The 27,667-nt window shown below is 33.4% G+C and overlaps 3 protein-coding genes, 1 long non-coding RNA gene and 1 pseudogene across 7 annotated transcripts; 2 read left to right on the top strand and 3 right to left on the bottom strand.

Annotated features, from left to right (window-relative positions):
* Positions 1 to 310: 310 nt before the first annotated feature.
* Positions 311 to 8,102, top strand: LOC114373152 (hydroxyisourate hydrolase-like). The gene is made up of 13 exons (XM_028330688.1): positions 311 to 442; positions 525 to 588; positions 4,547 to 4,602; positions 4,706 to 4,781; positions 4,903 to 4,968; positions 5,059 to 5,152; positions 5,514 to 5,775; positions 6,006 to 6,121; positions 6,395 to 6,615; positions 6,867 to 6,895; positions 6,997 to 7,084; positions 7,395 to 7,485; positions 7,766 to 8,102. Exons 1-13 carry the CDS (start codon positions 311 to 313, stop codon positions 7,989 to 7,991), a joined length of 1,521 nt encoding a protein of 506 aa, XP_028186489.1. The 3' UTR covers positions 7,992 to 8,102.
* A 1,030-nt stretch (positions 8,103 to 9,132) lies between these two features.
* On the bottom strand, positions 9,133 to 11,314 carry LOC114390875 (universal stress protein Slr1101-like). 3 transcript variants are annotated; one of them, XM_028351799.1, is made up of 4 exons: positions 10,873 to 11,314; positions 10,703 to 10,797; positions 10,074 to 10,195; positions 9,133 to 9,564 (listed from the first exon to the last, which is right to left on the bottom strand). In XM_028351799.1, exons 1-4 carry the CDS (start codon positions 11,045 to 11,047, stop codon positions 9,477 to 9,479), a joined length of 480 nt encoding a protein of 159 aa, XP_028207600.1. In that variant the 5' UTR covers positions 11,048 to 11,314; the 3' UTR covers positions 9,133 to 9,476. The 3 variants fall into 3 exon arrangements, with proteins under 3 accessions (XP_028207600.1, XP_028207592.1, XP_028207607.1); XM_028351791.1 differs by having other exon boundaries at positions 10,703 to 10,806; positions 10,873 to 11,291; XM_028351806.1 differs by having other exon boundaries at positions 10,703 to 10,770; positions 10,873 to 11,235.
* A 475-nt stretch (positions 11,315 to 11,789) lies between these two features.
* Positions 11,790 to 14,226, top strand: LOC114390869. Its single transcript, XR_003662021.1, has 3 exons — positions 11,790 to 12,144; positions 12,675 to 12,721; positions 13,405 to 14,226. It is a non-coding gene; the product is annotated as an uncharacterized LOC114390869 (long non-coding RNA).
* A 700-nt stretch (positions 14,227 to 14,926) lies between these two features.
* Positions 14,927 to 16,020, bottom strand: LOC114390859 (nucleolar protein 16-like). The gene is made up of 3 exons (XM_028351770.1): positions 15,677 to 16,020; positions 15,442 to 15,563; positions 14,927 to 15,346 (listed from the first exon to the last, which is right to left on the bottom strand). Exons 1-3 carry the CDS (start codon positions 15,939 to 15,941, stop codon positions 15,230 to 15,232), a joined length of 504 nt encoding a protein of 167 aa, XP_028207571.1. The 5' UTR covers positions 15,942 to 16,020; the 3' UTR covers positions 14,927 to 15,229.
* Positions 16,021 to 19,630: 3,610 nt separating this feature from the next.
* LOC114390850 lies at positions 19,631 to 22,309 on the bottom strand (annotated as a pseudogene). The gene is made up of 7 exons (XR_003662020.1): positions 22,166 to 22,309; positions 21,904 to 21,945; positions 21,699 to 21,797; positions 21,514 to 21,591; positions 21,338 to 21,377; positions 20,779 to 20,943; positions 19,631 to 20,243 (listed from the first exon to the last, which is right to left on the bottom strand). The product of XR_003662020.1 is annotated as a sm-like protein LSM4 (transcript).
* Between the last annotated feature and the right edge of the window lie 5,358 nt (positions 22,310 to 27,667).

Here is a 27,667-nt window from a genome sequence, read left to right as displayed (position 1 = left end):
AATTCTCTATAATTAAACAAGCCGAATTCCAACTATATTTTTTGTGTTTTCAAATCACATAACAGGTTCTTTTTAAAATAGAATCAAAAGACAGGACCAACAGTATGACAAGACAGGACCAACAGGACCAACAGAATGACAAGACAAGACTAGGACCAACAATATGAAAATCCTTCCATTTAAAATAGAATCCCTCTAACAAGTATTACAACGAAAAAAATGAGATAAGAAGCACGAGAAACACGCAGTGTCTTATCCTTATCTTGATGAACGTGGGTGATTTTCGGAGGAACCAGAAACAGAAATAAACATGTTAGAGCCACGCTTGATACTGATTTTGTTAGCTGTGAACTTGGTCGTAGGAGTGCTAGTAACTGAACGTTTTCAGAGAGATGACTTCCCTGTTGATTTCGTTTTTGGTTCAGGCACCTCTGCTTATCAGGTCAATGCTCATCTCTCTTTAGTCTTTTCCTTTATACCAAAGCCTTTCACTTTTCTAAATTACTATTATTATAATTAAACAGGTGGAAGGAGCTGCTAATGAAGATGGAAGAACTCCTAGCATCTGGGATACATTTGCCCATTCTGGTCAATTCCTTCTTTTGCTCTTGCTTCTTCCTCTCATCCATCTTTTGCTCTTGCTTCTTCCTCCTCCTCATCTTCGTCATTCTCGTCGCTGCCAAAGGGCTCTGTCTCCACAATCATTTTCAGGCACTAATTCTTACACCCATTTTCATTTGGGATCCAGGTTCTGTTTTCTACACCCAACACCTTGAGGACAAGGTGTTTTTGATGGGCTAGGGAATGTTAGGAAGAAGATGCTCTGCCATGGAAACCTGTCATAGAGGTAGTTATCATTCTAGTAGCGGTTATTGTAGTGGGGGTGCGGTTATTGTAGTGGTTATTATAGCGGTTATTGTAGTGGTTATTATAGCGGCTATTGTATTGGTTATTGTAGCGGTTATTGTAGTAGGAATATAGACATGCAATTGTGTATAAAAGCTCTAAGAATCAATGAATAAGGCAGAAAGAGAAGAATTTAGAAAATTAGTTTGTAAGGAGGTCTTGGTCCTCGAAACCAAGTAGTGTAGTTTTCTTCCGCTCCTAACAATTAATGTTAGGAAGAAGATGCTCTGCCATGGAAACTTGTCATAGGGGTAGTTATCATTCTAGTAGCGGTTATTGTAGTGGGGTGCGGTTATTGTAGTGGTTATTATAGCGGTTATTGTAGTGGTTATTATAGCGGTTATTGTATTGGTTATTGTAGCGGTTATTGTAGTGGGAATATAGACATGCAATTGTATATAAAAGCTCTAAGAATCAATGAATAAGGCAGAAAGAGAAAAATTTAGAAAATTATTTTGTAAGGAGGTCTTGGTCCTCGAAACCAAGTAGTGTAGTTTTCTTCCACTCCCCTCTGCTCCTAACAATTGGTCCAACCTGCCACTCTTCAATGGCGGACACCGAACTTTCCATCGCCTGTGTGGATCGTCTCGAGGCCGCCATGGCCAAACTCGCTGCAATTCAAACTTCCATTGCTGCAGACCAAACTTCCATTACTTCCAAACTTGATGCCATTATTCGGATATTGAATACCATGGTACCTAAACAACCCTCTCCATCTTCTGCCTCTGCGAAGTCACCACCCATGCCGCCTCTGCTTCCTAAGACAACCAACCCTACTTCTTCCTCTGCTAAGCCACCACCAACAGCAGAAACCATGTTGCCTCCCCTTCCCATGGCAACTTTCCACCTTCCCGTTAACAAGCACCACGCACTCTCCTTCGAATCCCTCCCGGTCGCCAGTCATCGGTCCCACACAAAGTCCTCTAGTCATGGCATCCTTCCCTCTGACATCCACTTCTCCCTTTCTGTTGTGAGTGCTGCCACGGTCAGGGACACAAATCTCAACCACCCCTTCCTCCTCCTCATCTTCATCATTCTCGTCGCTGCCAAAGGGCTCTGTCTCCACAATCATCTTCAGGCACTAATTATTACACCCATTTTCATTTGGGATCCAGGTTTTGTTTTCTACACCCAACTCCTTGAGGACAAGGTGTTTTTGATGGGCTAGGGAATGTTAGGAAGAAGATGCTCTGCCATGGAAACCTGTCATAGAGGTAGTTATCATTCTAGTAGCGGTTATTGTAGTGGGGGTGCGGTTATTGTAGTGGTTATTATAGCGGTTATTGTAATGGTTATTATAGTGGCTATTGTATTGGTTATTGTAGCGGTTATTGTAGTAGGAATATAGACATGCAATTGTGTATAAAAGCTCTAAGAATCAATGAATAAGGCAGAAAGAGAAGAATTTAGAAAATTAGTTTGTAAGGAGGTCTTGGTCCTCGAAACCAAGTAGTGTAGTTTTCTTCCGCTCCTAACAATTAATGTTAGGAAGAAGATGCTCTGCCATGGAAACTTATCATAGGGGTAGTTATCATTCTAGTAGCGGTTATTGTAGTGGGGTGCGGTTATTGTAGTGGTTATTATAGCGGTTATTGTAGTGGTTATTATAGCGGTTATTGTATTGGTTATTGTAGCGGTTATTGTAGTGGGAATATAGACATGCAATTGTATATAAAAGCTCTAAGAATCAATGAATAAGGCAGAAAGAGAAAAATTTAGAAAATTAGTTTGTAAGGAGGTCTTGGTCCTCGAAACCAAGTAGTGTAGTTTTCTTCCCCTCCCCTCTGCTCCTAACAATTGGTCCAACCTGCCACTCTTCAATGGCGGACACCGAACTTTCCATCGCCTGTGTGGATCGTCTCGAGGCCGCCATGGCCAAACTCGCTGCAATTCAAACTTCCATTGCTGCAGACCAAACTTCCATTACTTCCAAACTTGATGCCATTATTCGGATATTGAATACCATGGTACCTAAACAACCCTCTCCATCTTCTGCCTCTGCGAAGTCACCACCCATGCCGCCTCTGCTTCCTAAGACAATCAACCCTACTTCTTCCTCTGCTAAGCCACCACCAACAGCAGAAACCACGTTGCCTCCCCTTCCCATGGCAACTTTTCACCTTCCCGTTAACAAGCACCACGCACTCTCCTTCGAATCCCTCTCGGTCGCCAGTCATCGGTCCCACACAAAGTCCTCTAGTCGTGGCATCCTTCCCTCTGACATCCACTTCTCCCTTTCTGTTGTGTCTGCTGCCACGGTCAGGGACACAAATCTCAACCACCCCTTCCTCCTCCTCATCTTCGTCATTCTCGTCGCTGCCAAAGGGCTCTGTCTCCACAATCATCTTCAGGCACTAATTATTACACCCATTTTCATTTGGGATCCAGGTTCTGTTTTCTACACCCAACTCCTTGAGGACAAGGTGTTTTTGATGGGCTAGGGAATGTTAGGAAGAAGATGCTCTGCCATGGAAACTTGTCATAGGGGTAGTTATCATTCTAGTAGCGGTTATTGTAGTGGGGGTGCGGTTATTGCAGTGGTTATTATAGCGGTTATTGTAGTGGTTATTATAACGGTTATTGTAGCGGTTATTGTAGTGGGAATATAGACATGCAATTGTGTATAAAAGCTCTAAGAATCAATGAATAAGTTAGAAAGAGAAGAATTTAGAAAATTAGTTTGTAAGGAGGTCTTGGTCCTCGAAACCAAATAGTGTAGTTTTCTTCCCCTCCCCTCTGCTCCTAACAGATACATCACTATTCACCGGCACACAAGGACACAGATGAGAGTTATGATTCTCTGGACACAAACCTTACACGTGGCACCTTCTAAAGTTATCTTTCAGTCAGTTTCCAATTGTTAACTAGTTGCAACCATTTGGGCTTCTATGCCGCACGAAATTACTTAGTTCGTTAGAATTAAAATTATTCAAAAGCCTTATTAATAGTTTTATTCATAACAAGGTATTAGAACATATATGTGACTATCTAGCGGTTGTTGCGTGAGGGGATCTATCAAATAATTAAAAAAAAAAAAAAAACCATCCTTTTCGTGAGCCTTCACTCAGTTTAAGCTCTTGCATATTCGGTTCATGCCTATTTTATTTTTTTTATCACATCACAAAATCTAATATACCAAGTGCATTAAGTTTACATATCTCTAATTAGGTGGTCTTCCATGATTTTAGCCACTAGTAATTATGGATTATTGGCAGTATTTACCAATTTATCTGAAGTGAGAATCAATTATCAGAAACGGGGAATATTAGAATAGCATGTACACTTTAACTACCCAGTTTTTGCTCTTTAATCCAGTGGCTATCGTGTGAGGTATAGAGAATAGAGAGAATGAATAGAATAAAGAGCTCAGTTTCATTGATGTTGATATAAGTTACATATATAGAGCTGAGAATTCAAATTACAGATAAAGCAAATCAAGAATTCAAATTACAGATAAAGAAAATTAGAGATAAAGCACTAGAAGGATAAAGCACTAGAAAGATAATAACTTAGCAACTGATTACAATTCAGAAAATTGTTGCACTGTTATGGATAACAGATTTCAGAATCTGTTGCAGTATTCTGTTGTTCCAATATAAGGATTATTCCTTACTCTCATGTTGTCATTTCATATAAACAGTGTATGACCATGGTGAAAATGGAGATGTAGCCTGCGATGGGTACCACAAATATAAGGTAAACAATAATACAATAAGCTTCCATCTTTTTGCTTTTGCCCAGTTATGCATTCTTCAACTCAACCAATAATTTATGGAAATACAAAAAATCTGTAATGCAGGAAGATGTGCTACTCATGGTGGAAACAGGCCTCGAGGCCTATAGATTTTCCATTTCTTGGTCGAGACTCATACCAAGTATTTTACTACACTTAGACTTGAGTTAAATATGGGAAGCATTCATTTCTAAATGTTCTTTATTTCCTTCCCAGTAACTCCTTTCTGAATGCCTTTTGAAAATACTTTTATTTCTCCCCAGATGGTAGAGGACCTGTCAACCCCAAGGGACTGCAGTATTACAACAATCTCATTAATGAACTTATTACCAAAGTTTAGTTGCAAGTTTCTTAATTTGGAAATTGCAAGATAAAACATGTCTTGAAGCCCATTCTGTTTCTTCAACCAACTGTCCCTTGAACAGGAATCCAACCACATGTCACACTGCACAACTTTGATCTTCCACAGGCACTTGAAGACGAATATGGAGGATGGATTAGTCGTGATATCATGTATGTTCCCGTGCGATTGCAGTTCAATCAAAATGTTATTAAAATTAATTCTTGAAACTTCTGGTATATCTATTACATTGTATAAAATTAGGCACTACACCCTTGCAAGGGGCTCAAGGCAATTGCTGTTTGAAATAAGACTCTTGTCATTAGGTCTCTAAAAGCAGGCACAATGTAATTATGCTACTTTATGCTTCTATAGCTAATATTTGTTATTCTTTTTTCTCCTTTTACTATTCCCGTTCCATTTGCTCATCTGATCCTTGGCCTAGCACACTTCAATACTGTGAAGAATTCTTTTTAATAAAGAAATGAATAAAGAAATGACTTGAATAAAGAAATGACTTTAATGCCAATGCAGAAGAGACTTCACAAACTACGCAGATGTGTATTTTAGAGAGTTTGGTGATAGAGTGCAGTATTGGACTACTGTGAATGAGGCCAATGTCTTTGCCTTAAGTGGTTATGATCAGGGAAGCTGCCCACCTCAGCGATGTTCTCCCCCATTTTGCGTTACAAATATCACAAGAGGGGGAAACTCAACATATGAAGCCTACTTGGCAGTTCATCATATCTTGTTATCACATTCTTCAGCTGTGAGATTGTATAGAAGAAAGTATAGGGTATATCACCTAATCCTTTTCCATATCTATATTTTACTTTATGGATTTTTTTAAAATATTGTCACTTTCCAAGTGTCAAATGTCAAAGGATTCATATTATGTACATAAAAACTTAATCCTTTTTAGATTCCTAATCTTCTTTTATTGGATTTTTAAATATTTTTGTGTATATGGAAAAATTCATCAGCAAAGTATGTTCACAATTCCATAGAAACAAAATTACATTGCAGGATGAACAACATGGATTTGTTGGTATCTCTGTCTATACACTTGGGTTCATTCCTCTAACAAACACAGAGAAAGACAGGGCTGCCTCTCAAAGAGCCCGTGATTTTTTCATTGGTTGGTAAGTTACAGACCCTAAAATTAGTTATTGTACTTCTCTTCCCCCTATGTTTGTTGCTTTTGCTCCGTACTCAAGAGTCATGACAGGTGAATGAATATGACTGAATTTTTCATTTACTAAACTTTATGTATGTGACAGAAGTATTTGTAGTTCCTTACTTATAACCCTAAACTTTTTAGCTTCTAATGCTTTAGTTGCTACCTTGCTGGTGATGACTATGATAACAATTTCAGGTGAAGGATATGACAGTTTTATGTGCCTGCTTTATTGCAGGATTGTGGAACCCTTGGTGCATGGAGACTATCCCATTTCCATGAAAACAAATGCAGGTGCAAGAATTCCAGCCTTCACAAATCGTGAATCTGAACAAGTTAAGGGTTCATATGGCTTTATAGGTATAATTCACTACAACAATGCTAATGTCACAGACAATCCCAATGCCCTGAAGACAGAACTGAGAGATTTCAATGCAGACATGGCTGCACAGCTAATCCGTACGTATTTTGTTATGTTTGAGAATACTGGATTTAAAAGATTGGAGTTGGTCATATAACTATATAAGCATGCTGTGCTAATTGCATTCACCACATCTTTTTTAATGCTATTTTGAAATTTTCAACTGATTGAACTTTAACTTCATTGGGCATCTGATTCTCCAATAATTTGCTCAATCATGTCTATCACTCATTCTTGAATAACTGGTGGAGAAAGTTGAATAATTCACCGTCTTTCCTGGGTTTTGCAGTTTTACAGGATCTATTTTCAGAGGAAGAGGTAAAGTTGAAAAATAAACCAGAATTATTCTCTTGATTAATTGGCTCAATTATTTAGATTACTTCACTCACTGTATAAATATTTGGCTTTACATGACTCAGTATCCTGTCACACCATGGAGTTTACGGGAAGAGCTGAAAAAATTCAAGCTCCATTATGGCAATCCTCCTATATTCATTCATGAAAATGGTCCCACTCTCTCTCTCTCTCTCTCTTCGTAGAATTTCTTACAATTGCAATTTATATTTTTGAGAAAACTGCTTTTGTGATTGAATAACAAACAATCCTTTGTTAAAATAGATAAAGCCATTAAATAGCACTAGAAATTTGGCGTCTTAATCATCATGGCGATTCTTGCATATTGGCCAATCCTACCTCATTTGTATATGAAGCCATTTATTCAAGACATGGTGAACCATTTATAACACACGCTGTCAATGTTGCACAAGTTGAGTTAAATGGATTGAATTATTGATGAAAATTTGGCTTGACTTGTTAGGTCAACGGACAGGGACAAATTCATCACTTCAAGATGTGTCAAGGGTGAAATACTTGCATGGATACATTGGTGGGGTGCTTGATGCCTTGAGGTATGCAGTTGATGCTCCATTTTATGTTGTTGGCGACCATATCACACAAATAATTTTCATCACTACTGCAAAAAGCTTATAGTGTCTTGGAAAATTAAGGATTGCGAATCTGTTGAAGTTTTATTGGGTTATTCTCATTCATCTTGAGAGCAAGTTACTTGTCTGATGAATGAAACAATATCCAAAACACAACTGAAATAAGTCCGTAAAACACACTTGTGAATAGTGATTATGATGATTTGTTTTCTAATTTTCAAAGTCATCATAAATTTTTCTACAGAGATGGATCAAACATAAAGGGGTATTTTGCATGGTCTTTTCTGGACGTATTCGAATTGTTGGCTGGATATAAATCGAGCTTCGGACTATACTATGTTGATAGAAATGATCCAGAACTGAAGAGATACCCAAAACTATCTGCAAAATGGTACAGCAGGTTTTTGAAGGGAAGTATTGAACTCCAGAAGGATGCATCACTTGTTTCTGTTGGCCATTTATTTCAGTAGGCCCTATAATTTGTTTGCACTGCAGCATCGTTGGGTAATGGTGTGCCCTGTGCTTCACTTTCTCCTTCTGTAAGAATAATATGTAAATTAGCAACTTTGTGTTTAAAATTATTTTTCACATATAATTTATTTCTGAATTCTATTATTAATATGAATTAATCCTTAAATTTATAATATGAGAAAATAATCCGTAGTACAAAATTGGTTGACTCAGACGAAAATTCGATATAATAGATCCATCCTTGATTTCCACCAATTTCCAAAATTTTCTTATTTTTTAATTTTACATTTATCTGAAAAATGGCAATGCAAAATATTTCAATAGTTAAACATTAAATACATCACCAATGACTTTAAAAGACCAAAACTTATTAACATTAATATTTTAATTCATTGACATCAGTAAATCTAGAATTAAAAATATTTTTTCTAAGACTTAAAATAAAAAACACCCCTTCAGGAGATTAAGGAACCAACCCAATGAATTGAATCAATTTTGTCATCTCCATTTGTAAATCACAAGTAGACTACAGATCCTCCACTACTCATGAAAAAAAAAACCACGTTGAGAGTTTGTGAGAGATGAGAGAACTTGACTTCAATTTCTACATAAAATACATCATTAGAAAGGGATAAGGAGTTTAAGTGTAAAGATTAATCATATAATTCGCCCAAAAGATTGAAGCTAGTGAGAAATATCTTGGGTTATCATAGGAAAAACAAATATCCTAATTAGGATTGTTACCAAAAGCAAAACAACAAAACTAAGAATTATAGTAGGATTCCTTTCACACCCACACCAAATAAATAAGATTTAAATATAATTTTAATCCTTTAAATATTTTTTTAATTTCGATAAATAAGACATAATAACGTGATTTACGTGGATCTGACAAAATATTTGTGTATTTTTTATAATAAAATGTTGTTTTTAAATTACCCGTCAACTAGATTGACGTTATAAATTATTTTAAATGCATAAGAAATTCAACCTAAAAATTACAGTGCAACGCAGCACACTAGTACACCTTTTTTTATTATTATTATTAACCAGCACATTGGTACACTAAAAATTACGGGACTAAAATCAAAATAACCCTATCTTTCCATAACCAAAATCATATTCAAGCCAACAAATGAATAACTAGAAATTGTTCAGGCTAGTAGTGCATTGCAATAAACTAGTACAATATTTTTTTACTATTTTATTTTATTAAGGATGAAAAGAGCAGTAATGGAATTGAACTCATCAGTTCAAGAACTTTTCGTGTACAATGTAAGGTAAAGTCCTGATACGTACATATTTTCTGATGGTTCCATCTTTAAAAATAAACTGTGCCTCAACGTATCAAACCATAAAGTCAATAAGCCATATCCATACAACAAGCATAGCTACGAATTTCTGTGAACATTATTTTCTTTCTCTCTTCTTTGGCTGAAAGGATTATGTTTATTGTTGTACTATATAGACGCAGCCATTACAGATCAGTGTTTGATTTTTGGCTTCTTCACGATCATCACAGTGCAGTGAGCATGATGAGCACAATAGTCACTGACACTACCTAAAACCGCCCTGAAAAAAGAAATAAAATTAATAAAAGTTGTCAAGTATAACTGAATTAAGAAATTTTGCAGTGAAGTGCTCGCTTCTAGCAACAATTACTTCACATGTTCCATTCCATAATAAAAAAAGATACAAAAAACAAACGAACTTGAGAAAGCAAAAAAGTGTTACCATAGGTTAAAAAGAAAATGATCATACAGATTTTGTAATCAGTAGAAAATTAATGTATGCATGTCACGGTAGCATACAGATAACACACAAAAACTAATGCTGATCTAATAATTTTTCAGGACTCTGAATTTAGTATGACATTAGATTTTGCTCATGTTCTTTACCAATTTAATTATGATTGTGATCACATTGGTACATTTGAAAATGCTAGAACTCAACTCAGTTTATTCATGGTAGACCCCATTCACACACGTTTCAGAAAGGTATTTATCATTCTCCAAATGCAATCAACTATCACTGCAAATTGCGGAGCAAGGATGATAACAGAGAGCAAAACGAAGCTTTACCTTTTTATAGCCCCATAACCATGACTACCCACAACCAACATTGCAGCACGGTACTTATCTACAGCATCACAAAGAACATTTCTAGGATCACCTTCCACCACTTCTGCTGTCACATCATTTACCTGACAAAAATCATGTATGTTTTAAAGAACGTTCATAAAACTAATTTTAAAAGGAATATGATTTGGGTTAGAATATTTTTTTAGCTGCTTCCTAATAAATTATCAAATTTTGTTTTTAGTTTTAGTTTCTAATAATTTTTTTAACCATTCAAATTTGTAATTTAAATTTTAAAATAAATACTACCGATTTTTTAGTCTTTAGAAGTCGCATTTCCTTAAAACAAAAATTGTTAATTTATTATAGAACAAAAATATATTTTATCAAAAGTAAAGATGTTTTATTATAGAAGTAAGTCAATAGTAAAAATCAATTTTTCATTCGAAGGAGTCACTTCAATTGAGAAGCAATTATGGACACATAATTAATTCCTTAATGTGGAGTCATGCATACGAAAATTTACCTAAAATCACGTTAACCGGTAAAGTTAAACGTGAAAAACAAACATGCAGAAGAAGGATTAAGAGATTAACGAAAAGGCATGGAAAGAGGAAGAAAAACAGAATTACGGATTTGTTGATGCAAAGTTGTTTAGCGGTTTCGAGGACTCTGGCGCCAATCTTTCTCAAATCGGAATCTACAATAGGCAAGACCTCAGCGGCTCCTGCAAACACTAAGAAAGGGATTCTCAATTAACGAAGAAAGCGTGAAAAGGAAGAGCGTAACAGAATGAACCTACCAGGGCCGGCGAAGCCCACAGCGGAGGTGGCGGTGGGCCTGGAGTGGATGAGAACGAGCTTGAAAATTGGGCTCGGGAAAAAGTTATCCAGAGCCCAATTCAACGCGTACGTGCTCTGCTCGCTGTCGTCTATGCCTATCACCACCACTTGCTTCTCTGACGACGACGCTGCCATTTCAAAAACGACAACCACCACCACACCACAACTCTCTTTAGTCTTTACTTCACTTCCTTCGAACAACACGACGCGCACCACATCTATATATCAAACCAAAACCACTTGTCAACTATTGAATCGTTGCTTCACTATCGAAGCCGTGTCTGAAAACGACGTCGCGGCTTCTCGCCCTTTGCGGATAATGTAGGATACCAGAGAGGCCAGAATTTAATGTTTTTATAAAATAGCTTTCCTTCAATACTTTGAATTATTTTAAAATATAATAACTTATTTTTAATTTTGTTTTCTTAGCCAATATATACAAAACCACTCGAATGATAATCAAGTTGAAGCACGCTGAATATGCTCCCTAAGATAAGATTAAAACTAAATTTGTTTAAAATAATTGTAGAGTTAGATACTTTTTTTTTTCCCCTTTATTGGTATGTAGCGTACGATACTTTCATTCAAATCTCGAATGAGCCAAGAATTACTTGTTCATGTGGTTCACGCCTTCAGGGTGACTGCTGACTTACCTTAAAAATATTATTTTTTTATAATTACTAATTAATATTAACAGTTAAATAAAGATAGAATTGAAATGTTTGTAACGTTGGTTTTGGCGGTGTAGGTGATGTCATTATCGTTCACAAAGCAAATCTGTGTGCGCCGACTTTAATGTGATACATGGTAAGCAATATTTGACGATGATAAATGCTTCTGTTAAGCCCCACTGTCTGTCTCAATGGCCCCACTTTAGTGATTTTTGGGCCAGTAGTTTTCATATCCGCCCTAGCCCATTTAGTTTGTTGAGCCTGAACATTTTTTTGTGATTTTTTTGGGCCAGTAGTTTTCATATCCGCCCGTATGTGTTCTTTAATTTATATATATATTCTCGCTACTACTATCGCTGCAGATTCATTATTCCAAGCAAGGCCAATTATTCAAGTCGAAAGTCCAGACCATGCACAAGGAAATTCTTCAAAGTCCCTGGCTTTGTGAGCTTATTGCCTTACACATTAACTTAAGGGAAACGAAAGCCAAGCCAAGGGAGGCATCTGCACTGTTTTATGGATGTTATCTCACATTCAACGATGGAAAACCATCACTCACTTGTGAGCTCTTTGATTCCGTCAAAATTGATTTTGACTTGACCTGCTCTATAAGTTACTTGGTTTCACTTGTTGGAAGAATTACTCATATATGTGCATTAAACCAATTTTTGTATGTTTTCATTTGAATTGAATGCATATACTGAGGCTGTCTATTTTAAGATTACTGCTGCTCAGATGCAAGTAGAATCTAATCAATTTAATGGTTGTGCGTCGGAATTTTGAACTGAATGTTTCCACCAAAAAGCATGCTTACTTACAAACTATCTTCTTATTATATGGTTTCAAATATTTTAGGTGTGCCAATGGTTTTCAGAATCCAAACCTCCATTGACAGAATCCAAACCTCCATTGACGTCTAAGTTTGTTAATAGCTCTAAAGCACTTGACTTTGGTTTTGGATCACATTGACAGTATCACCTTGGTTTCTTCAATATAGATATACTTTTTTCTATGTGAAAGCATCTCTCATATAGTTATGCAGTTCTTCACCTTTTTTGCCACTTAATTTTCATATGACTCTTCCACGACAGGACTTAAGGCAGCAAATCCTAAAGAAAAATGTCCTCTATGCCGAGAGGTAAGCTACCCAATGTAGTAAGCATTAAGCCTTCCCACAACTTATTTTCAACGGGAATGTACGCACAAAAGTGTTCCTTCTGATCACATCCATAACTTCTTTTATTCATTACATATGATAAATTTCGATTCTTTGTAAAATAACCCTTTACTTGGCAATAGAGCTAATGAATGGTCATTGACCTTATTCCTGAGGTTATACACTTATACTTAATTATGATGCAAAATTACAATGCCAAAAGCCCAAAACAACTGCTAAAATTTAATAACCATACCAGCTGCTCGCGAGACTAGTTCTGTTCTCAGCTTCATTTAGCCTTCAATTTAATGACCACAGTGCATTGTATGTAAAATTTGCTAAAGATTCGTTAAGGCTTAATAGTTGACTCTTACATTGAATCTCTAGATCTGCAATAATCTAAGTAGCCCTTCTGGCTTCAGCAATTCTTCAACTTTTTTTTTTTTTTTTAATATCGTGACTATTGATAAATTGCAGTTTAGAGGATTAAATGTTCGCTTATTTTAGGCATTTCAATGCTGACCAACTATATTTGATTAGTTCTTCTCTTCTAGAAAGAGTGGGGCAGCTAAGAACGGGCTAATGCATTATTTATTTACTTGTTTATTGAATTTGAACCTGTTAGAAGGGTCGGCAACTTACACTTTTTATATTGTTGACTGCAGGGAAGAGTTTACGAAGATGCTGTGCATTTGGAAGAATTAAATACTCTGCTAGGCCGAAGGTATGATACCAATTATTCCATTAGCAAGTGGGTGAGATTAGAATGTTATGCCATGTGGCCAAGGAAGAGATGGATGCAAAAATTCACATAAACTCTGCATTTGATCTTTTCAACAAAATAAAGAATATGCTTTGCAAATCCCTTAACCTAATCAATAAATTTCAATCTGCGGGAGTACTGGGAGCAAAGGCTTCAGATGGAGAGGGTAGAGAGGGTTAAGCAAGTAAAGGAGCACTGGGAAACGCAGTGTAGGGCGTTCATGGGCATCTAAAAATAAATACAAACATATGTTCACTTTCTCTTTCATTTCCCTATTCATCTCGTTTTCACACTTATCTCATGACGCTCTTTCTTTCGTTTCGTTTTTCTTTCAATATCTATCTTTTTTCCACCTAATACACCCATTTGGGATGTAAGTTTATTGTTACCCAACATCTAAACACACAACCAACTTCTCTTTTGGGTATAGTAGTTTTCGGTTAAAATGTTTTTGCTCGATTATTTGACCTTTTGTATCTTTCTTAGCATTAGCACTTCTAAGAAGTTGTTATTGGTAGTGTTCGTACCTGATCTTCAATGTAAATAAAGGCTCCTACTTTAGGAATGATTACTATGGCCGTTTTGCTATAGACTAAGACTTAAGTGTTTATTTGATTTTGTATCTTAGCAATAGGACGTCTAAGTTTGTTATTGATAGTGTTTTGTACTTTGTACCTAACTCTGTTCAATGTAAATAACGCCTTCTACTTTAGGAATTATTTAATCTTGTATCTTAGCGATAGCACTTCTAAAAGTTGTTATTGGTACTGTTTGTACCTAACTATGTTCAATGTAAATAAAGGCTTTCTACCTTAGGAACATCTTTATATAATTAAAGGATTAATTATGTTTTTAGTCTTTTGATTTTATTTTTTTTGAATTTCCACTTTTAGTCCCCTAACCTAAATTTTGAATTGTCTTCTTTTCTGAACTTTTATTCCATTAATAATTTTAGTCCCTCCCTCGTCAACTATTACCGTCAAACAATTTGGGTAATTTTTTAAAAATCACCAGAAATTATTTTGTTAAAAGGTTTAAAATGTATTAAAACCATTTACGGTAATTTAAACAGGCAGAAAATGTTTTCCCCCCTTTACTAATTTCACCATGGCTGCAAAGAAGATAACACTGCCTCACAGCACCACCAATAAACAAACCCAAATGCAAACCCCCTCTTATCTCCATGAAGCCTGGCACGAAAAGGCTAAAAAGAAACACCAAGTATATACCAACGGCTTGACTTGATGGCAAACCAAACAACAAAGCTTCGTGTGGTCAATTACCTTCACACGATCCATAAGCCGATTCGTTAATGTTCGATTTCTTATAATGGAGCAAAATCCTAACGAGTAACGCGTCGTTAAACAAGTAGGCTATTTTCATTACATTAGGAAATACCCACACTACAAAACGAGGAACTGTTATATAGAACGAGAGTTTATATAATAAATTTGTCAATTTTATAATAATTACTTTAGAATTCCAAAAGTGCATGCATGTAAAAATGCTACATAATCTTGGTGGCAGCAGGTGTAGGAAGACCAGAAGTCCAGAATGCCTCATCTACCACAACCAAAAATCCCCATAATATAATTCATAGATTCAAAAGCATTAACAAAATTTCTCAACGATGACACATGGTAGAGAAACACATCCTCACTGTGACAAAAATTTGGGCCTCCACGTGCAACTGTTCCGTCAATGGATTAATTAATTAAGCTCCCACTTCATTTGGCCTTAAGGAGAGGGTTCTTGTTTTGGTATATATGATACCTCATGCATAGCTTCTGCAAAGTTCCAATTGAATGCTGCATCGGATTCAGCTTTATATCCATCAACATACTCTGCAAAAACAACAACGACAATAACAAAAACCTTAAAACCCGAAACAAACAAAAAAAAACAAAAACAACAGTGTAAAATATCGAAAACATTGAACCTGATAATCATTTCCGTATTTATCGACAAGGCGACTAATATGAATCCGTTGCATTGCAGTCAGAGGCTGAGGCGGCGCGCTTCTCCCATCCCTTCGCTTCTTTCCTAGGGCTGATTTCAAGTCTACAACAACCAAATAGAATACTACATTATTCGCATTTCAAAATAATAACAATAACTTCAAATCAATTGCGCTATAATAAACTGTTCGATTCGGTGAATGAAGGAAAAGATACCGTCTTCTTCGAGATCGCTGCCGGAATCGAAGGTTTGAGGATCGGGAGAAGGCTCGGTGAGGGAGTTAGGGTCGGAGAGAACGCCGAAGGAGGAGTAGTTGCTGTTAACGGTGCCTTGGTCGTCCCATTGGGGCTCTTCGGCGAGGGTTCGCAAGAGCTTGGGTGGAACGGAGAAAGAGGGTTTGAAAAGCCTAGGGTTCTTCTTAGGGAGTCCCACACGGACCTTGGTTCTCGATTGCTTGTACTTTCTTCTCGACCTTCCCATTCTCCTTGCTCCGCCTCTGAGTCTGTCACAGCCGCTACCACCAACGAGGGGTTTAGGTTTTCTTAGGTTATTATTAGGGCATAAAATGTCTCGTTATTTCAACACGGCTTCAGCGACGTCGTTTCTCGGGCTTCTACTTTGCGATTACGATGGCCCCCTCCACCTTTTAATTTTAATAATAAAAAAAAGTAGGCGACAGAAAAAGTTGAGCAAATTGCATAATACATTTTTTTTCCTTCTTATTTTTATCTTAAAACAAAACAGAAAAAATATATCTCACATATCATGGTTTTAATACCAAGCATATTTAATACATTGGTAAGACAATGAATTATTTAGAGATTTTTAATTAGGTTCTTAACTTTAAAAAAATCAATTAAGTTCTTAATTTTTTTATAATTGGATGTCTAGAGTTAGTTTACAGCGGTTTGAAATTGCTAAAAAAATAAAAATTTCTGACACTTATTGTTTCAATATATATAACCAAAAATCAAATCATTAAAAAAATATAGAGTATTGTATATGATCTTCTACTCTAGTTTGGTCCCCTCATCTCATGTGACATGTGACATGAGATTTAAGAATTAAAAAGTAAGAGTAAAAATGTATTTATTTTAAATTTAGAAAATATTTTTTAAAAATATTTTAAAAAATAAACCCAAAACTCAAAATAATAAATTAATGTTTTCCATCTATTTTTGAAGAAGTAAAAATATACTATGATACTTTAGATTATTTTCTTCTCGACATACGTATTATAAATCTTGAAAATTTTAAAATGAAAATTATTTTCAAGAAAATGAAAAATTCTTGAATTGAAAGTTCTTATAATGTGTATCAAGTTCATAAAATTTCATGCAAATGAAAAATTAACAGCTATTTTTATGCCGTACTTTATTTTGAAATATTATATGCTTTTCAGAATATAAGTAAATGTTCGTTGATAAATAACATACCAATAAATACGATTTATGTAAAATTTGATATACATAATACCAAATAATTCAACAATGTTTTAATTGAGAATTTTGTATTCGATTTAAAAAAAAAATATTATTAAGTGGTAAAAGTATATATAAAAATTTGATACCCAGTATATCAATCGATGTGTGTGTGAGATTAAAATCAACTCACACATTTCAACATTTTTTAGAATCTCATGCATCTAATTTCTTCCCAAGTAACTATAAACTTGTTTTTAAAAAAAAAAAACAAAATCAACAATAGAATTTTACCATTAATAAAGTCCCATAAATTATAAGATAATCTAAAATGCATCTTCCATTTAGAACTCTTTTCGCCACATGAACAAGGTCATCAATATTTAATATGCTGTAAGCTAATGCTCAACGAGAAGTACAAAGTATATTACTGATGGTGCTTATTTCAATATAATGTAAAGGCAGTGGAGCGACTGTGTAATTGTACACTGGGCATTGTGGTATATAAATTAGGACCTAAAATGGCTATACTTTTTTTGTACACTAGAGCTACTTAAGCCAAATGTAATTAGAAAACCATTCACAAGCGTTGCTCATTCTCACATTTTTTTACTTATCAGTTTTATTTCTATCCACTCCATTTTTCTTCTTCTCTGCAAATAAGGTGTACATGTTGATATGTCACAATGAGATAAAAATTTATTTAATATGGATTTATGAAGGTAACACATTAAAAAAAAATTAACAACCAACATAGTTATATTTTTAATCATGTCACATTTTATTTTTAAAAAATGAAATAACACAATAACTTTAATCTAGCCATAAAATAACAGAAATATTATTCCACAGCCATATTTTAAAAAAAAATTGACCCCTTTTAGCAGTACATCCTACGTAGCCACAGCTTTGGTTAGGATCCAGGACTAGCCTTGATTATCTGACATGTTAAAAGGTGAATGCCATATTATCACTAATAACTGAAAAAAAATATCAATCACTAATGTGTCATATTAGTAATTTCCATTAAAAATTGATGATACAAGTAAAACAAAATTATTAAATTTTGATAACGTGAAGATCAAATGTGCTATAAAAAAAATTTAGAGGTCATAATTGTACAATCATAAAACTATAACAAAACTATAACGACGAAATGAAAATTTAAGCAATTATGTTTTTAAGGAAAAAAAATAAAATGATAAACATTACTTCATTTCAAACCGACACATTTTAGATTTTTTTAAAATTATATTGACTAATGTTTTCAATTTCCAATAATTTTTTGTTTACAATAATCTATTGCCAAATAAATAATCAACACTATAATTTTTTATTACCATATCTATCGATTCTTCAACCACCAACACAAAAACCCTCCATTTGTGACATTGGTTAATATTGTCAGTTCACAAAGAAGTTATAATAAATAAATAATTACTGTATTTTTAATACAATAAATAATTACTTTATATACAAATATTTTGTTGAAGTAATTAATAGTGTATTTATAAAATTAAGAAACAAAATAAAGATATATTGTTAAAACTATTTTCTTAGTTAAGTTTTTTTTACGCAACTAGTTAAGTTATTTATTATTTTTCTTCATTTATAAAGTATTTATCAATTTTATTGTTAATTGATCTTTGTCGTAAATTTTAATGGGTCTTTCCTTTTAATCATATATTTTTTCATCTACAAAGTTGAAATCCAAGACCTTACTTGAGGACACCAAACTCACTTGGACCAATGACTTCTTAGAAAGTGACTTTGATTTGAATTTCTATATAAGTTTAATTACTATAAAAATTTAGTTATTACACATCAAATATTGTTTTTATTTCTTTTTTATGCAAAAAATTTACATTTTAATTCCATAAAAAATTATTTTGAAATAAATTTCCATCCTTTATTTAAGTTATAATGGTATTATACTTATACATCAACTGTATTTTTCTGTTTTAATTTCCATATAAAAATATGTATGTGTCAAGAAAGAATTCTTCAGGGTGCCAGCGTGTGGCCAACATCAAGACTTCAACACTAGCCTAGGTTAGAATTAAATTTTAAAAGACTGAGAAAAATCACATTAAAATAAATATTTTTTTATTAAAATAAAAATTTAAGAATTAAATTTGTAAACATAAAATAAACGATGCCTATAATGTTGGTGGCTGCCTGGGCCTGATGACTCCTCTATTAAATCAATCGCGGATTTCAAGAGAAAATCATGAGGGATGGGTCGACCACTTCATAAGAAAAATCCTTCAAGAAATAAACAAGGCCTTGCCTAATTATGAAAGCTTAAAAGAACTCACAAGCATGACCCATGAATGCCATTTCAGTGTTTCAATAAACACCCATGACCCACCCAAGCACACATAACTGGTGGACTGGAGGCAAAAAAAAAAAATAGAAGTTAAGGGTGTAATCCAAGTCAAGAATTTGAAATCCAGACGGTAACAAGATAACGATATCAAGTGAAGAAATACAGACAAAATAACCATGACAAATCTTGCTATATTTTTTTCCCCATCACATCGCATTTTTGCCATATAAGGAACATACTAAGCCAGTTACTTTCATGATAATTGGATCAATCAGTGGCATTATTTTTTTTTTCTTTTTTGACAAGCTATTATTTTTATCTTTTGAGAAAATCACTAAAAACTTTTTAATGATTTTATTTTTTTAAATAAGACTTACACAATCATTATAATTTTTTAAAACAATTCAGTTAAAAACATGTACAAACAAACTTCGGATTCAATATAACATTTAAAAACTTAGCAAGATTCGGAGGTATTTACTATTCAACAATTAACATGTACCACCATGATTACTTCTCCCCGATACTACGTTTGAATTGAAGGAAAAGAATGTAATAAAGTGGAATGAAAAAGAATTAAGACTAGGTTCCATTATTTGGGTAGTTTGGATTAGAATAGGATGGAATGAAAGCATGCATTGTATTCTATTCCTTCCCCTCCAATAAAACTATCCAAACAATAGAATGCTAATTTTATTTCATTCCACCCCATGATTCCTTTCCATTTCATTTCACTCATCACTAGATATCTAAACATAGCCTCAGGAAAAAGGATTACAAAGGCAAGTTTTCAACAGAGAAGGCATTGGAAAACGATGTTGGCATAGAAGATTTTTGATGAGGTCCATAATATCACCATTTTTGTGACTATAAATGCAGGAAAACAATTGGAAACCTAAAATCAAATAATGCACAGGAAACATAACACAAACACTAAATGTTTTGAATGGGCACCAATGCCTCTAAAAGCAGCAACTGGCCCATCTGTAGTTCCATATCAGCACCCAAATCAACCTCTACCTCGCCCTGCACCTACCACAGAAGAAAAAACATTGGATGAGATTCAATCACAATATCTCTGTTATTACACAATACATTTGGATGGGATGCAAATGAAAAAAAGTGGTCTAAACCCTTGTTTGAGGAAGATTTTTAAGGACAGGAAGGGAAGCTACTCCTTCCCCCCAGAGTTGTATCGCAGGTAATCATTATAATAACATGTAAAACCCCTAGGTTTGTATTATAAAATTTAGCAACATGGACTATACTAAAATTTAGAAACTTAATTTATTGACTTAAAACCTCTCTCAAATATAACCTGAACTTTGAAATTCTTTTTGCCATAAACACCCAAACAATGAAGAGTAAGACTCTTCAAGTTCCTTTAACAATAATTAACTTTTTACATCAAAGAAATGTTTGCTCCATCAGCAGATCATCCAGGTGAAAATAATAGCATAATAGCAGGAACATATTTCATGATGAATTTGAGGGATAGAAACCAACAAAAGAATAATCGGTATACATGCAATACTTGCATTTTGAAATGAAGCAAGGAATGATTTACCTCTGTTTCCACTGGGTTTTCCACCTGGACCACCCCGGCCTCGTCCTCCTTGTCCTTTAGCTCCACCCTCATCAATACCTCGCCCAATTCCTTTTGGTTGACGTCCACCAGGACCATCATCCCTACCTCTTCCCCTTCCACGTCCCACACCAGGGGGTTTGCGATCTGAAAAAAGGTCACATTAATCAAAGAACTTTCTAGTTTTTTGGTAACTGAATAAGAATACACATAACAGCTCATGCTATATGCACAAAAATAACTTGTTCACAGTGATGAAACTTCCATTGCTGATTTATATAAGAGTAAGAGATAAGTCTGACTCTGAAACTGTTAGGTTCAAGCATAAAACCATATGCATCTTCAACATAAAAAGGTTTTAAAAATCATTCAAAAACACAAAAAAAGGCCACAACAAAACACAATGATACCGAAATGGATTAATATTTCAGAGTGAAGAAAAATCACATGTCTTGATGATGTGGCCGCAACAGAGTTAGAAAAATGCTCTTTTATCAATATGAATAACAGTTAGTTGTAAAAAAAAAAAAACAAGGCTTACCAGTACGGCTCTTTGTTTCTTCCTGGACTTTGTCAATAACCTAAATGAACAGGAAGTAAATTTAAATCAGTGGATAAATGCATGCATCACCGAGAGCTTACGACATTCCCTAAGAAGTTCTGAACCTTATTCACTGAAAGAGCAAAAAACAAAAATACTGAAGCAGCAGCACACACCTCATCAGGAACCCGAAGGTACTTAATGGTATTGCCACGAATGTAGCACTCAGGCATACGCCAAAATCTATCTCCATCCTGAATTGCCAATTTCAAGTTGTAAGTTAAGTAGCAACAAACATTCACACATGAGAAGACAATATTTGAGATTGAATGCAGGGAGAGCAGTGAAAAAAGATCGTTACTTTAGAGGTACAAATGACTTCTCGGAGATGGATGTTCATCCATGTATCACAATTAACCAAGTGCCCGTTATAAGTCTCCCCATTTTTCAGTTCCACCAGCTGTTACAAATCAAACAGTATTAACACAAGTTCTACACATATAATAACAATAAGGTAACCCTAAAAAAAAAGAGGGTAAAAATAAAGCACAGGGGGTTTGACTCACCATGGGGTGGCCTTGGGCAGTCTTGAGAAGGGAAAGGGGAAGCTGCAGCAAAAAAAGAGTAAACAGTGAGAGAATGCAACCCTAATAGTAACAAATAGGGCATTGGTGTGCATGATTAGTCAGGGAGAAGTTGAAACCTGTTATTGGGTTTTAAGGTTTTAGGTTAAAAACAATATATATGAGGAAAAGGAATGAATTGACGAGATCTTTGTATCCATTGCTGAAAGGAACGAACTTAGAGAGAGAGAGAGAGAACTACTACCATGGTTGGAATCGGTGGTTGCAGAGGTTGACGGTGCTAACTGTGTGTTTCTTCGCGATTTTACAGAAAACTAGTATTAATCAGACCTCTCTTGTGTTCCAACTTCCTTTTTGAATCTTAGGCGACTCTACTCCTATTTCGTTTATCAAATTAGTTATATATATTAGCGTATTTATTATTTATTCACCAGTAATTTCAGCTGTTTTTTTAATCACGCTCATTTTTTTTAAAGTTCAACAAAATTATACATTTATAATGCTTGATTTCTTTTCTTTTTAACGTTGACTTTCTTTGATTTACATAATTAAATAAAAAAATCAGAGAAATCTTAACAAGGATATATTATTATGTTATATAAATTGAAGAAAAATTTTATAAGGTCAAAAAAGAGAAAAAAAATATCGAGTGAAATTTTGTTAAATTAGTAGTTTAATTTTTTTGTATTGTAATGATAAATAATTGTTTTTATAATTAAAATTTATGATAAATATTTTCTTTTTTATAAAACAATAAATACTTTTTTGAAAAGATAGTAAATATTTTCTTTATGTACTGCACACAAAAATCCCATAAATAAGAGGAGAAAAATTATAAGAAACTAAAGAAAGATAAAAGATTATGAAAGTGATTATTTCTCTTTACTCAAACTCGGTGATGAGTTTTATAAAACGATAAATTAATTATGTAGTTCATAACTTAACAAGAGTGTCAAGATTATATATTAATAGTCATGTTTTTCATAAATACCTTATTGTATTTCCTCTTTCATTATGAATGAAATACCTTAAATGTCTTTTATTAAAAAAAAAAAAAGATTGAGAGAAACAAATCGATAATAATATTCAGAAGAAAAAAAAATCATTTGTTAGTTAGTCCTAATCATTAACGGGGTTTAACTTGTGTATACGGGATAAAAAATCTTATAAAAATAGTACATATGAAATGGCAATTTTTTATTATGATAAATAAAAATTAGGTAAAATTAACCTGCAGTCCTTGAACAATAAATTTTTAATTAGGTTTCTCATTTATTTATATTAGGTTTTTTTTTAATTAGGTCCCTAATACAAGAACCTAATTAAAAACAAATATAACTTTAGGTACTTAATTAAAAATAAATACAAGGCTTAGAAACTCAATTGAAAGAAAAAAAAAAGTGAAAAGTTATTAGAAATTGGTAGGAACTAACTTGCTCGGTTGCACAAATCAATGTTCGAGCATCCAGAGTGTTGGACTAGAAAACGCTAGACTTATACCGACAATAAGACGGTATAAAACATTCTTTTTGGTACAACTATGAAAGTTTGGAAAACTTAAACCTAAATCTGGAAGAGCTAAAAGAACCCGGAACTAATTGAAGTATCAACCAATTACGGCAAATTTCCCCATCTGGGGTACTTTTAAAAAGTATTTTCCCAGATGGGGTTCTTTTGGTTTTATTTCCGGCAAGGGGTAGTTTTGTACGTGAATAGTGTGCCATGCAGGACCCAAACCGCCATTGCCAATGACGAGTTTGGTGTCACTGAGCAAGTTGCAAATGGCACTGGCGATACGTGCCTAAACCGCCATTAGAGCTGGCGATATGCACAAGCCATAGGGAATCGCCAGTCAAACTGGCGAGTTCCAATAGCTGAGGGCAACAGGCCTAGTTCCTGCCATGGCAGTGCAGCAGTGCAGCAGAGAGGAAATCGCCATTGGTGCAGGCGATTTGCAGGTGCAGGGATTCAAAAAATTTTTTATAAAACGCGAGCTTCGTATGCATGCTTTCTTCTTCTTCGTATGCATGCTTTCTTCTTCTTCTTCTGCTTATCTTCCTCATTAGTTATCTTCTTCTGCTTATCTTCCTCACACGAGATATTGAGCTTCCATTGCATTGTTTCTTCTTCTGTTGGTATTAGGTGTTTTTGTAAGTATTATGTTAACTGAAAATTTTAAAATTTTTTGTGTTATATATATTAAGTTAAGTTTAATTTATATTTCAGTTTTAATTGAGAAATTTTTTATCTATTGTAGGTGAAGTTTTGAATCTTAGTTCCGCTGTCCTAACACTACACTGTGTATTCTCCATACGTGCTTTGGATTGCTATTCTTAATACGTGCTTCCGGTAAGTTAATTTTTTTTTAATGTTGTTTGCCCTATATTTTTCTGTTATATATACATGTGTTAAAATAATTTCAGTTCACATATTAATATTGTTTAGGTTAGGTTTATGTTAGGTTAGTTTTAGTTCATTTATAAATATAATTTTAAGAATATTAGTTAGGTTAGTTTTAGTTGATTTATAAATATAATTTTGATAATATTAGTTTGGTTAGTTTTAGTTGATTTATAAATATAATTTTAAGAATATTAGTTAGGTTAGTTTTAGTTGATTTATAAATATAATTTTGATAATATTAGTTAGGTTAGTTTTAGTTAATTTGATAATATAATTTATTTATAATTTTGTAAATTAATTATAGATATGGTAAGTTAGGTTAGGTTAGTTTTATTAATTGTTAGGTTAGGTTAGTTTTATTAATTGTTTTAGATATGCTAAGTTTGTTGATGTATGGTAAAACTTTTAAATTTTAAGTAGTATGTTTAAATATGATTTAGTTGGTATATTATTATTTGTACGTTAGTGATTTATTAATATAATTTTGTTAAGATTTTTAAAATTTGTATGTTATTATTTGTGATAAAATTATTTGTACGTTAATTTTAGTTAGAATGTGAATATTATTTAGTTTATTGAATTATAGTTTTTATTGAAATATATGATACTTTATTAATTTTATATATATGTTCTTTAAATTTTTTATTCCATGAAATTTTTTTGATTTAATACCATTTTTTTATGTATAATATTTGTTATTTAATTTAAATTTTAATAATTGTAAAAAAAATATGGTCATTTAATTAAATTTATTTATGTACGTATTTTAATATTTAAATTTGTTATGTATAGAGTATTTTAGTTAGTAAATAAAGTTTTTTTTGTGTAAAATTTATGTACGTGTAACAATTTATAATTTTATTATGTATTTTAATATGTTAATTTATTTAAATTTTTGTAGCTATTTAATTTTTAATTTTGTTATTTGTAGATTATTTTAGGTAGTATTTTAAGTTTATTTGTGTATAATTTATGTACGTGTTTAAATTTTTAATTTTGTTACGTATTTTAATTTGGTCATTTATTTAAATTTTTGTAGCTATTTAATTTTTAATTTTGTTATTTCTAGATTATTTTAGATAGTATTTTAAGTTTATTTGTGTACAATTTATGTACGTGTTTAAATTTTTAATTTTCTTATGTATTTTAATTTGGTCATTTATTTAAATTTTTGTAGTTATTTAATTTGTAATTTTGTTATTTGTAGACTATTTTAACTTTATTTGTGTTCAATTTATGTATGTGTTTAAGTTTTTAATTTTGTTATCTATTTAAATTTGGTAATTTATTTAAATTTGTGTAGGTATGTAAATTTTAATATTTTTATTTGTAGACTATTTTAGGTAGTATTTTATGTTTTTTTGTGTTAAATTTTTGTATGTGTAACAAATCTATGTATTTTAATTTGGTCATGTATTTTAATTTGTGTAGCTATTAAATTTGTAATTTTGTTATTTGTATAGTATTTTAGAACATTTATTTAAATTTGTGTAGCTATTAAATTTGTTAATTTTTTTAATGTAAAATTTTTGTTGTCAATTTTTTGTATTATATTGAACTTTACAGCATCAATGGCATCTTCGTCATCATCTTCATCTAGTATACACATTAAGTCTGGTCCAATAGAAGGAGACGTCTTATGGCTGCAACCTAAACATGTTTCCGAACATGTTTGGAATGGGGAAGCAGACAGAAAACTACATATCAGGCGAGCTGTACCCATCTATCAAGGACAAGAAGAAATACCAGAGGAAATTATTCCTCTGCTTCGCCAATCAGGATTCTATTGGATAATGAAAATGGGGTACCTGAAAATTAATTCTTCATTAATTACAGCCTTGATTGAAAGATGGAGGCCCGAGACACACACGTTTCACTTGAGATGCGAAGAGGCTACGATTACTCTTCAAGATGTGTCAGTCTTGTTAGGTCTTCATACTGAGGGGGCACCATTAATTGGTCAGACTAATCTTGATTGGGCTGAATTGTGTGAAGAATTATTGGGAGTCAGACCACAGGAAGGTGAACTTCAAGGCAGTGTGGTCAAATTAAGTTGGCTGGCTCACCATTTTTCAAAAATAAATATCCATGACGAGAACGTAGAACAATTACAAAGGTTTACCCATGCATGGATCCTCAGATTCATAGGAGGAGTTCTATTTGTTGACAAAAGCAGCAGTAAAGTTCCCCAAGGCAGTGTGGTCATGGTCATATTGAGACATGTGTGTGGTCCACCCCATTGAGTGACTTTCCATGAATCAGTTTTTTTAGATAGAATTGCCCTCATGTAGAAAAGGCAAGGACAATATGCATTTCTATTCAAGCAACAAATCACATACTTGTCCCATTTGCTTTCAACCACTTTGAAACTTTGATGCACCCTCATAACATATTGTTTGACCGCATTCTTGACCGCATCTTTACTATCAAATTCCATGCCAACATATAATTCTTGGCCAACATTAAAAGTGGATGGCATCTCCAAACCACAAATGTCCTCCTCATCAGGATGGCTCCAGTTGATATTATTATAATGCAAAGCATCATTCCAAAATGGATTCTGAATTCCTTGTACACCTTATAGTCCAAAAAAAATTCAAATCATACTTATTTGGCATTAAATACAATTGTCGTGAAATAATAAATGTATTGAGTGAAGTATTTTTTAAGAGGAAATCATACATTCTGCTGGGTGAACAATTCTTACTGGTGGAATCATCTCGGGGACTTCATTGTCTGTATCTGATATACCGTCAACACTGTCATCTTCGTCTAACGATTCTTCAACGTATGAGTTAGACACAAGATAATCATCATGATCATCATCTTCGTCAAGATTTAAATTGCTCATATTTGTTGGCGGTTGTGTGTCATCATTAGATACATAATTTCCACATGATGTAAGGGAATTTGCAGAATGAAACATTGAACCACCAGCCACATCCTTTTCTATGTACAATTCTAGAACTGACATTTCTTGTTGTTGTTTAAAACTTTCCAGCATCGTTTCAACGTCTTCATCATCGCAAATTTACAAGGCAATATATTTTCCTGACACTAAAAACCTACAACTGATAGCAGAAATAATTTCATTATTTTCTAACTTTACCTTGTCTCCAATTTTTTTCTTCAAAGCATTGAGACTAATTCCACGTTTAATCTGAATCGCTTTTTTGCTGCCTTCAAATATTACACCATCATTATCTTCATATACCTTTCCATTGAAATACAATACTGTTATAACCGAATTCATCATGTACCTACAAAAACAATATTTTAATTAATTATTCATAACAAATTCAAAATAGTAAAATGTAAGAAATAAAAAAATGATAATACAAAT

This window comes from Glycine soja, chromosome 2 (assembly GCF_004193775.1).
Source record: "Glycine soja cultivar W05 chromosome 2, ASM419377v2, whole genome shotgun sequence".
Lineage (NCBI taxonomy): Eukaryota > Viridiplantae > Streptophyta > Magnoliopsida > Fabales > Fabaceae > Glycine > Glycine soja.
Note: the sequence above shows the minus strand (reverse complement) of the source record. Positions and strands in the feature narration are given on the sequence as shown.